At 38.3% G+C, this 11,793-nt stretch overlaps 1 protein-coding gene across 1 annotated transcript; it reads left to right on the top strand.

Moving 5' to 3' along the window:
- Window positions 1-521: 521 nt before the first annotated feature.
- LOC307131314 (mRNA decay activator protein ZFP36) lies at window positions 522-6,399 on the top strand. Its single transcript, XM_079824895.1, has 2 exons — window positions 522-639; window positions 2,804-6,399. Exons 1-2 carry the CDS (start codon window positions 586-588, stop codon window positions 3,833-3,835), a joined length of 1,086 nt encoding a protein of 361 aa, XP_079681021.1. The 5' UTR covers window positions 522-585; the 3' UTR covers window positions 3,836-6,399.
- Window positions 6,400-11,793: the final 5,394 nt, after the last annotated feature.

Here is an 11,793-nt window from a genome sequence, read left to right on the forward strand (position 1 = left end):
TAGTTTTAGTTATTTTAGCGCATCAAGGTAAAGTGAAATGGAGAAATGTTGCATTGGCCATTTTCGTTTTTATTTTCGTTTAAGTTTTTGACATTTTTGTATTTATTTTTAATATGTATATCGAGATTTATTCATTTTTATTACATTTTTATTTTTAGTGCATCAAGTTAAAATGAAAATGAGAAATGTTGATAACTAAAATAACATAAAGTTAGTAGTTTAAGTTTTTAAAAAACCTGTAAAAAAAAAGTGAACATATATTTAGTAAATAGTTAACTAATAACCAGTTTAGAGCTATTTCAGAAGTAAACTAAACTTGTTTAATGTAGATCCAGCCATTCTGGAATAATTCACACCTCATCTGAGATGCATTTAAGTTTCACACAGGACACAAGCAAACTTTCCTCACTCTTGAAGGGGTGTGAACTCAGCACTAAGACACGCCCCTTCAGACAGTGGGCGGGGCTAGAAGTTTCTGCTTATAAAATGAGATTCCAACAGTGGGGTTGTAACAGAAGCAGAGCTTGACATCCGTTCAACACATCCTTAACTGCACATAAAGAATCACAGCCAGGCATCTTGAAAATGCCGTCAAGTTTCCTCACACCCTTCCTTGAGTTGGATGATGAATTTTGCAAGGTAAGTTTCTTTCTTCAAGTCAATTCATTGGGACAGTTCAGTCATTTACTCAATGCAGTGGGACTTACTTTCTTCAGTGGAAAACAAACAAGAATGTCTTTTTTGTACATGCAATGGGATCCAAAGTTGTTTTGTGAGAAGGGTTTGTGTTTCTTCACTGTAAAAAGTATACGATCCATAAGTTATACAACATTTAACTAATTTTCTTAAGTCAATTCAATGTAATTTAAGTTGAAATGACTTAAACATCTAAGTTGTTTGTACTTCATCTAAGGCAGAAACTTTTTTTTCGTACTATTCCATTGCTTTCTTGCAATGGGATCCAAAGTTGTTTTGTGAGAAGGGTTTGTGTTTCTTCACTGTAAAAAAGTATACAATCAATAAGTTATACAACATTTAACTCAATTCAATGTAATTTAAGTTGAAATGACTTAAACATCTAAGTTGATTGTACTTTTTTACAGTGTTCGTACTATTCCATTGCTTTCTTGCAAAAAGATCCAAAGTTGTAAAAAAAGTATACGATTCATAAGTTATGCCTTTTTTATAAGTTATACAACATTTAACTCATTTTCTTAAGTCAAGTCAATGTAATTTAAGTTGAAATGACTTAAATATCTAAGTTGATAATACTTTTTTTTTACAGTGTTCATACTATTCCATTGCTTTCTTGTAATGGGATCCAAAGTTGTTTTGTGAGAAGGGTTTGTGTTTCTTCACTGTAAAAAAGTATACGATCAATAAGTTATACAACATTTAAGTCAATTCAATGTAATTTAAGTTGAAATGACTTAAATATCTAAGTTGATAATACTTTTTTTTTTACAGTGTTCATACTATTCCATTGCTTTCTTGTAATGGGATCCAAAGTTGTTTTGTGAGAAGGGTTTGTGTTTCTTCACTGTAAAAAAGTATACGATCAATAAGTTATACAACATTTAAGTCAATTCAATGTAATTTAAGTTGAAATGACTTAAACATCTAAGTTGATAATACTTTTTTTACAGTGTTCATACTATTCCATTGCTTTTTTGTAATGGGATCAAAAGTTGTTTTGTGAGAAGGGTTTGTGTTTCTTCACTGTAAAAGAGTATATGATCAATAAGTTATACAACATTTAAGTCAATTCAATGTAATTTAAGTTGAAATGACTTAAACATCTAAGTTGATAATACTTTTTTTACAGTGTTCATACTATTCCATTGCTTTTTTGTAATGGGATCCAAAGTTGTTTTGTGAGAAGGGTTTGTGTTTCTTCACTGTAAAAGAGTATTTGATCAATAAGTTATACAACATTTAACTCAATTCAATGTAATTTAAGTTGAAATGACTTAAACATCTAAGTTGATAATACTTTTTTTACAGTGTTCATACTATTCCATTGCTTTCTTGTAATGGGATCCAAAGTTGTTTTGTGAGAAGGGTTTGTGTTTCTTCACTGTAAAAGAGTATACGATCAATAAGTTATACAACATTTAAGTCAATTCAATGTAATTTAAGTTGAAATGACTTAAACATCTAAGTTGATAATACTTTTTTTACAGTGTTCATACTATTCCATTGCTTTTTTGTAATGGGATCAAAAGTTGTTTTGTGAGAAGGGTTTGTGTTTCTTCACTGTAAAAGAGTATACGATCAATAAGTTATACAACATTTAAGTCAATTCAATGTAATTTAAGTTGAAATGACTTAAACATCTAAGTTGATAATACTTTTTTTACAGTGTTCATACTATTCCATTGCTTTTTTGTAATGGGATCCAAAGTTGTTTTGTGAGAAGGGTTTGTGTTTCTTCACTGTAAAAGAGTATTTGATCAATAAGTTATACAACATTTAACTCAATTCAATGTAATTTAAGTTGAAATGACTTAAACATCTAAGTTGATAATACTTTTTTTACAGTGTTCATACTATTCCATTGCTTTCTTGTAATGGGATCAAAAAATGTTTTGTGAGAAGGGTTTGTGTTTCTTCACTGTAAAAAAATATACAATCAATTAGTTATACAACATTTAAGTCAATTCAATGTAATTTAAGTTGAAATGACTTAAACATCTAAGTTGATTGTACTTTTTTTACAGTGTTCATACCGTTCCATTGCTTTCATGCTTCCCTTAAACTTGTGCGCAACAAGTATACTGATGCCTCTCTCTCTCTCTTGTAGAGTTTCCGTGGCATTGACCTGACAGATGCCACACAGAAGCAGCGAGTGGTGGGATTCCAGCGCAGACACTCCCTGTGTCCGGTGACTCTTCCCAACTCCAAATTCAACAGCAATGACAGCAGCCCATGGCCGCCGGCCATCAGCCATCAGTGGAGCGGCGAGCAGAAGCAGCAGCAGCTCCCTCGCTCCTCCCTGAACCACATCCCCTTCAGAGTGGACCGGTCGGTGAGCATGATCGAGGGCCACTGCGAGAGCCCGGCCGCCAACCCTCTTCCTCCACCGCCCGGCCTCAGCATCAGCAACAGCTCCCTGTGCTCCCCCAAGGTGCTCAGCCCGGCTTCATCCACGCCCATGTCCACCCGCTACAAGACGGAGCTCTGCCGCACCTACGAGGAAAGCGGCACCTGCAAGTACGGAGCCAAATGCCAGTTCGCCCACGGCATGGATGAGCTCCGAGGCCTCAACCGGCATCCCAAGTACAAGACGGAACCATGTCGCACCTTCCACACCATCGGCTTCTGCCCCTATGGTGCACGCTGTCACTTCATACACAATGCGGACGAGCAGCAAGGCCTTCCGGAGCATAAGAGCGCCCGAGAACGACCCCAGCTGCTCCGCCAGAGCGTCAGCTTCAGCGGCTTCTCCTCGCAGACGCAAACCCTCAGCGGTTTCCACGCCGTTCCGGACGCCCTGGCCTTCTCCAGGTCTTCCTCGGTGTCCCCGCCTCCATCCACGGGGAGTCCCGACCTCCTGTCGCCTCTCTTCCCTGAGCCCAGGAGCATAAAGCAGAGCCATCCGTTCGCCGATCTGGCCGCCAACGGGAGCTTCTACGCCATCAGCGACGCGGAGAGCGTGCAGAACCTGGCGTTCGCGCTCACCGGCCTGTCGAATCTGCAGAGGAGCGCGTCCGCGGACTCTCTTTCCGACCAGGACGACTACACCAGCTCCAGCAGCCTCAGCGGCTGCGAGTCTCCCGGGATCGAGGGCAGGCGACTGCCCATCTTCAGCCGCCTGTCTGTCTCAGACGACTAGAAACCTGTGCATATTGCATTCTCGATTCGTAAAGTGCACCGTGTGAAACTTTGTATACTGTTGTATACCAGTTCGAAGCTGCAGTGGGAACTTCGCGTTAGGTTTATTGGACCCACTTTATATTAGGTGGCCTTATCTACTATGTACTAACATTTTAATTAATCATTTGATACAATGCACTTATTGTGTACATACATGTTTTTACATTGTACTAACATTTTAAAAAATACCTACATCTGTAATTAATTTCTGTAGTTACATTTGTAATTACACAGTTGACACTTCCCTTCTACCAAACCCTACCCTTAAACTTACCCATACCACCACACCTGTCATTAACCCTACCCTTAAACTTACCCAAACCACCACACCTGTCCCTTACCCTACACTTATACTTACCCATACCAGCACACCTGTCCCTAACCCTACCCTTAAACTTACCCATACCACCACACCTGTCCCTAACCCTACCCTTAAACTTACCCATACCACCACACCTGCCCCTAACCCTACCCTTAAACTGACCCATACCACCACACCTGTCCCTAACCCTACCCTTAACTTACCCATACCACCACACCTGTCCCTAACCCTACCCTTAAACTGACCCATACCACCACACCTGTCCCTAACCCTACCCTTAAACTGACCCATACCACCACACCTGTCCCTAACCCTACCCTTAACTTACCCATACCACCACACCTGTCATTAACCCTACCCTTAAACTTACCCAAACCACCACACCTGTCCCTAACCCTACCCTTAAACTTACCCACACCACCACACCTGTCCCTAACCCTACCCTTAAACTTACCCACACCACCACACCTGTCCCTAACCCTACCCTTAAACTTACCCATACCACCACACCTGTCCCTAACCCTACCTTTAAACTTACCCATACCACCACACCTGTCCCTAACCCTACCCTTAAACTTACCCATACCACCACACCTGTCCCTAACCCTACCCTTAAACTTACCCATACCACCACACCTGTCCCTAACCCTACCCTTAAACTTACCCACACCACCACACCTGTCCCTAACCCTACCCTTAAACTTACCCATACCAGCACACCTGTCCCTAACCCTACCCTTAAACTTACCCACACCACCACACCTGTCCCTAACCCTACCCTTAAACTTACCCATACCAGCACACCTGTCCCTAACCCTACCCTTAAACTTACCCACACCACCACACCTGTCCCTAACCCTACCCTTAAACTTACCCATACCACCACACCTGTCCCTAACCCTACCCTTAAACTTACCCACACCACCACACCTGTCCCTAACCCTACCCTTAAACTTACCCATACCAGCACACCTGTCCCTAACCCTACCCTTAAACTTACCCACACCACCACACCTGTCCCTAACCCTACCCTTAAACTTACCCACACCACCACACCTGTCCCTAACCCTACCCTTAAACTTACCCATACCACCACACCTGTCCCTAACCCTACCTTTAAACTTACCCATACCACCACACCTGTCCCTAACCCTACCCTTAAACTTACCCACACCACCACACCTGTCCCTAACCCTACCCTTAAACTTACCCAAACCACCACACCTGTCCCTAACCCTACCCTTAAACTTACCCATACCACCACACCTGTCCCTAACCCTACCTGTATCCCACCTCAATATCAGCAAAGATGTTTTGCAATACAATTTGTACACAGTAAGTACATTGAACTTATTTTTTGACGTAAGTACATAGTAGTTAAGGCCACCTAATATAAAGTGGGGTCGGTTTATTTGTTTTGGGAAAAGTTCTGCGGTGTTTTGTCTGTAGGACGAACCTTCCCTAGATGCCCGTCTGTAGTCTAACCAAAGCCGAGCAACTTAGAGTCTATACATCTAGTGTAACGTCTAACCCGCTCCCTGAACATACTGTAGCCTTTAGTGAAGGCATGTTTAAATGGACAGTATTACTGAGTAGTCTAACCATAGTTCTTTCTATAAAAACAACTATTTATTACTTTTTTGTAATATGCATTGCTTGCCGTTTTTTCGTATGCATTTGTATTGTAGATAAGGCATGTCTGTTTGTTTCTTCGAGCCCATTTGTCTGCTTTGCACGAGCTATCTCTTAGCTTTAATGAAGACCGGCCGCACAGAGTCTCAACGTTGGAATCTCAGGATCGTTTTTAAAGTGCTATCGATACGCTCGATGAGAGATGTCCACAAGGAAGAGTCAAAAATGTCCATATGCAAGCCAACATGAATGTGAACATGGCGATGCACCAGAAACAAGTCCAGTCGTTTGCACTCTTGTCTTTTATTTAAGAGGCCAAACCTGACGTTCTGATGTCCGTAGGTTGAGTTTTATTATTATTGATCTTTTTTGCCTTGTGACGAGACACGCTTTTGCCTTTTGTTAACTTAAAACTTATTTATTTTGTCGTTTGGAAGTGGGGGGGGGGCCGTATATTGTGTTGTGCTTTCGTTTCATGTTTGTTTATGTGTAATTTAAATGAACTGTTTACATTCCATGGGACGGTAATGCCCATTTTCCTTATAATATATTGTTTTAAAATAAACTTTCAAGGGAACAAAAGATCGTTTGCCTCCTTCCTTCTCATTGTAAGCTCCTGCTCCTTCCATCTGCCTCCTCCTCCTCCAAAGAAAGAAAAATGCACACTTGACAGCTCTTTTAATTATTCAAGCTGAACACACACACAAAGGACGAGTGAACAGATGAAGGCTTTTGTGTGTTGCTTTGCTCATTGTTCCAGCGTGGAAGACTAAGAAACATCCCACTGTCACACACGGCCATGGACAATAGCCAAAGGTCTCGCAGCCTTTCATTGAGAGCAGGCCGGCCAGTAAATGAAATGCAGGGGCATTTCTCACATCAGGGCTCCTTTGTGAGGCGACTCTCCCTTTTCTTAACAACATCTGTATGCTAATGAGGCGGCAGAAGGGAGGAGTGATTTGCAAGTCTATTGCAGAGCGGTAGGTCTTCGCAGAGACACTGCTGGGTACACAAATTAAGCGGGAAAAGGGTGGAGGGGCATTTATCTGGAGACCTAAAGTTCCTAAAGTTCAACCACAATCCTTACGTTTTAACACCCAAACAGCTCTGGTGACTGTTGTTGTGTGTTTAAGATCTGTATCTTAAGGGCAACTCACGCCGTTTGATGCTACTGCCACCTTGTGGTTTATATGTGATATGTGCAATTCACAGGTATTCATAAGGTTGGGAAATATATTCCTTTGGACTCAGTCACTTTTGCAAAACTCTTCATTTATCGATGCTTCGGCACAAAATGCATTCGATGACGACATCTTTCCAATCACATGAATTATGTGATCAATCTGCACATGGGTCAATGACAAATAAGAAAAATATACTTTTTTTTTAAGAAGAAAAATATTATTTGAAGCAAAGGAGTTTTAAAATGCATTTTTATGTCCAAAAAATGTATGGTGTTGATTCATATTTTTTAAGACAGCATTAATTCATTATTAAACAAGATTTCTGATTTTATTCATATATTCATTTAAAATGTTATACATACACAATATACATATGAATCGTTGTAAAAAGGATATATCATGGTAAATTCCCTTTCCCTTTTCTATGTATTGCCCTTTTAGTCCAGTTCATATAAACGGAAACTTTTCTATGTGTTCAGAACACAATAGAAACACAAGGAGTTTTTATGTTTATATAATGGTTTACATTTATATTTCTTACTTCATTTTGCAATTGCAGTGGGAATTGATACTTTTAAATGTAAATTTGCTGGTCGCACCACCTGACATTTTAGGTCTTTGAAACACCACAAGTCAATTGATTTAAAAAAAAATTAAGAGTATCTTTTAAAGGAAATATTGTAGATCAATTTGATATGTGACATGTATGAATTCGGACATAAAAAATACATGTCGTCATGGACCCACATGTCCATGAACACTACACTAAAGATTTCACCCAACACACACACTTTATCAATCATTAAACACTAACATCAGGAGCATTATACAATGTTTTCTTCGGTCAAATGTCTTTACTAAACCAGAATGACTCTCTCAGTTTATGTTTCATAGTTCATGTTTACAGTACAGCACACAATTATTCCTAAGAGTTCCTCTTTTGAATGGATGATAATGTGTTCGGGTTACATCTATAGTTTCTTATTTGATTTTTTTTTTTTTATTCAGAGAAAATAACAAATGTTGAAATTTCTGTCACTGAGTGAAGAGTTCTGAAAAAGTGACCCAAGTATTGAGAAATGCTTCGATTGTCATGAAGTATGTAAATTTGCGTCCATAACTTTTCCACAAATACACCTTTAAGTGTTTATTTTATCAACATCTGAGTGATTCAATAATTGGAAATACATTTTCAAAAAGTTAACTAACAGATTTTGTATCTTATCAAAAACTATTTTTATAATTTAGTGCTTGCGTTTTGAGTTTTTTTTTTCTTTTAATGAAAGAACTCTGTTACTGTCAATTCTGTTACATACTGTAATATAGTTATTATTGTTACCTTGGTAACAGAGTTTGATGGTAACAGAATTTACCATTTTAAACTGTTTAGCCAAAAACTGTGGTAATAATTTTGCCGTTTTACAAAATAACTCAAAATAACAAAATAAATAACATAAGAACGTTTGGTAGCGCTTTATTTTACAGTGTTACGGAGCGGTAACAGAATCACGGACACATTTTTATAAGATAAAAGTGATTTTTAAACAATTTAATGTTGTAGAAGTAGGAAAATGACTATGTAGGGCTTTTATAAATAAATAGATGAAATATTACCATAAGAAAAGTCAAATAAAATATTTTGATTATACAACACGTTGGGAAAAATACACGGACAATAAATCTTGCTATAGAAGACACTTTTTACAGAAAATATTAAATTGTTATGGCCTGTGACATCTTGTGATTCATGACAATGAGTAACAAATTATTAAAATGATTAAAAAGCAGAAATAAATATGACTTTGGACACCAAAACCTTTAGAATAATTTTTCCAGTTTTATTCCTATCTATATTCTGAATGCTTTTACGCTGAGGTTTGTTCATATATTTATTATTAGTCTGATTGTATTCAACATTTTATTCCTAAAAACATAGTGAAATTATTTTATATTCTGGATGTTGACAGTATTTTATAAATTATTATACTATATAATAAATAAAATAAATAGTGATACAATTGTAACTGTAATATGAAGAATGTTGACGGATTTTTCTGTTCTGGAAATTAGTGCATATTTATATTACATAATCCCTCATTTGCATAATTAAACACAACATTTTGGAAAACTTATAAAAATTATCTTACTGTACTGTGATTAATAAACTGGGGAAATATGCTGATAAGTTAAAATTGTGGTAACACTTTAATTCAGGGTCCAATTCTCACTATGAACTAGTTGCTTATTATCATGCATATTACTACGATATCGGAGGCTTCTTATAAAGCTCATATTAATGCCTTATTCTGCATGATCATATTCTACATCCCTTAATCATAACTTAACAACTAACTTACTAACTATTAATAAGCAGTAATTAGGAGTTTATTGAGGCAAAAGTCATGGTTAATAGAGAATATTCCCATTACTAAAGTGTAACATTTTTGACAAAAATGACTATCTTTGTCCAAAGATTTAGACTCATTTATCAAAACAAAAGGATAACGGTAGATGACAATAAGATCATTTAAAAATAAATGTTCAATTCTTCAAGCATCTTGCATCCATGCTGAAAGATGATGCAGTTTTCCTCTCGACCACACGAGGGCAGCAGAATTTAAACCAGAGACAAATATCCCACATCTCTCCCACCGGACTCACACTGTGGCTAATGACAGTTTCCTGCCAGACCAGGGGCCGATACATGAAGCCGGTTCAGCTGGCTAACCAGATTAAGCTTAGTCTGTGCCAAATCTGCGTTTTAGGTGTTCACTACTGCCGATGTCACAGCTAAACTCCTAAACTCCGGATCAAAGCCTGAGATGACAGATGATCAGCATCATGGGACCAACAAAGCCTGAATAGATTGGTTTGGTTTGGTCAACTCGAAACTAATCCAGTAACCCTGAGTTTGTGAAATCTCCATCATGGTACCGGCCCCTGATCTGACTTCCTCCAGAGGACTCAATCGGATTGAGGGCTGATGAGTTGAGAAATCAACTTTCCCTTGAGCCTTTGATATATAAAAGTTTATCGTGATATAAGAATATCCTGTGAGTTTCAGAGCTGAAAACTTCCATGTTAGTCAAAGAAAAGCTTTTATTGACACCAGGCCCAGAAAATGAGAGATCTCATAATATGTCGACCATTGACGTAATGGGACGCAGAAGCGCCGCCTCATGCCCCGCCCACATGTTTTTATATGTGTTAGTATTGCATTGTTCCAGATCGTGTGATATCTATTGATTACAAACCTTAGCATGCGGTCACAGGCTGGAGAAGCTGTTATTGGTTCATTCGGGATCAGACTCCGACTTGTAACGCCAGTGCTCGCCAAGCCCAACGTCCCGGGGCTATGTGTTTTTCAGACAGGCTATCACCTTTCTTGCGTGCGTGCGTCTGAATTGTTTTAGTTTTAGTCTATAATAAGATTTTAGTAGAATTAGTAGAACTAAAATTCAGTGCACTTTCATGTCGTCGCACTTTTTCAGACTTATCCACATCTGCTCTTCTGAATTTTAACTTTTAAGCATGACTATGGTTGCGCGCACTGCATCTGGGAGCTGCCGCCTTCTATTTTGCCATCAATTGATTAGTGTTCAAAAAAATACTTGGAAATCATTAAACTTCATGTGATCCTACAAGAGTGATTACTGATAGGCTGTCTGAAAAAAAAAACAAAAAAAATACGAATCATCCACTGCCTTTCAAAGCGGCTACGACTTTCTACTTCGAGGGCCTTGATAGAAATGTAGTGGAGTAAAAAGTACGATATTTGTCTTTCAAATGAAGTGAAGAAAAAATACTACTCAAGGAAAGTACAGATACTCAAAAAGTGTACTTAAGTACAGTACTCAAGTAAATGTACTTAGTTACTGTCCACCTCTTGTGTACGGTTCGCGGTTATATTCACTGATGATACAGAAATAACATTCCAATCAATGGCGGGTGGATGAGAGAGGAATCATTGTGTTTGTTTGATAAAGGCATTTCGCGAGTCCTGTGAACGTTTCTCCAGACGCTTTTTAAAACAATCCTCACATGTACTGAGAGGAGCTGAAGCTCATTAAATATGCAAATCTTATCCAATCATATCCGTGGGCGTTTACTTCCAAGTCTTCAGTGCGGCACGCCATCAAATCCGAGCGTTTTTCAGACAGCCTCAAAACCAGGGCAGAAAATAGCCTATTACTGATTCATTATGATGTTTCTGAATGTAAAAACCACGCAAACATCATAAGTTTACCTCAGAGAACAGTATAAAAAAACAAATTAAAAAGCCAGTTCATGACGCCTTACAATCTCAGGGCTACACTAGAAGTAACAAATAGATCTGTTTATTCTGAGATGTTCCTACAAATCTGCCACAGAGATCAAGGCAATACAATTCATCTCATTTTAGTTTAGTTTTAACAAGTGTCCTAGCAGCGGCGATTCAAACTCCTGCTGTGTGAAATGAGTTCTGACTGAAAAATACATCTGCGATGACCGACAGCCAATGAGAGCGCAGGATATAGGGCAGGGGGAGGTTCAGGGAGGAGCTTAAGACCACAATACACTCAAAAAAATAACTCTTTGAATGAACATAAAAAAATCATGGAAAGTATTTCCACATGATTAACTTGCTTTATTTCAGCATTATGCAATTATGTTATTCCAATTTAATGTACTTACGTTGGGTCAACTTAATTTTTTAAGGTTGATTAAATTATTTACTATGGTTAGGCACAGCGTAATTTAATAGTGTCAGCCCAACTAATTTGCAATGTTTTGGACCAA

The sequence above is a fragment of the Gobio gobio genome (assembly GCF_949357685.1).
Source record: "Gobio gobio genome assembly, chromosome: 9".
NCBI classification, from domain to species: domain Eukaryota; kingdom Metazoa; phylum Chordata; class Actinopteri; order Cypriniformes; family Gobionidae; genus Gobio; species Gobio gobio.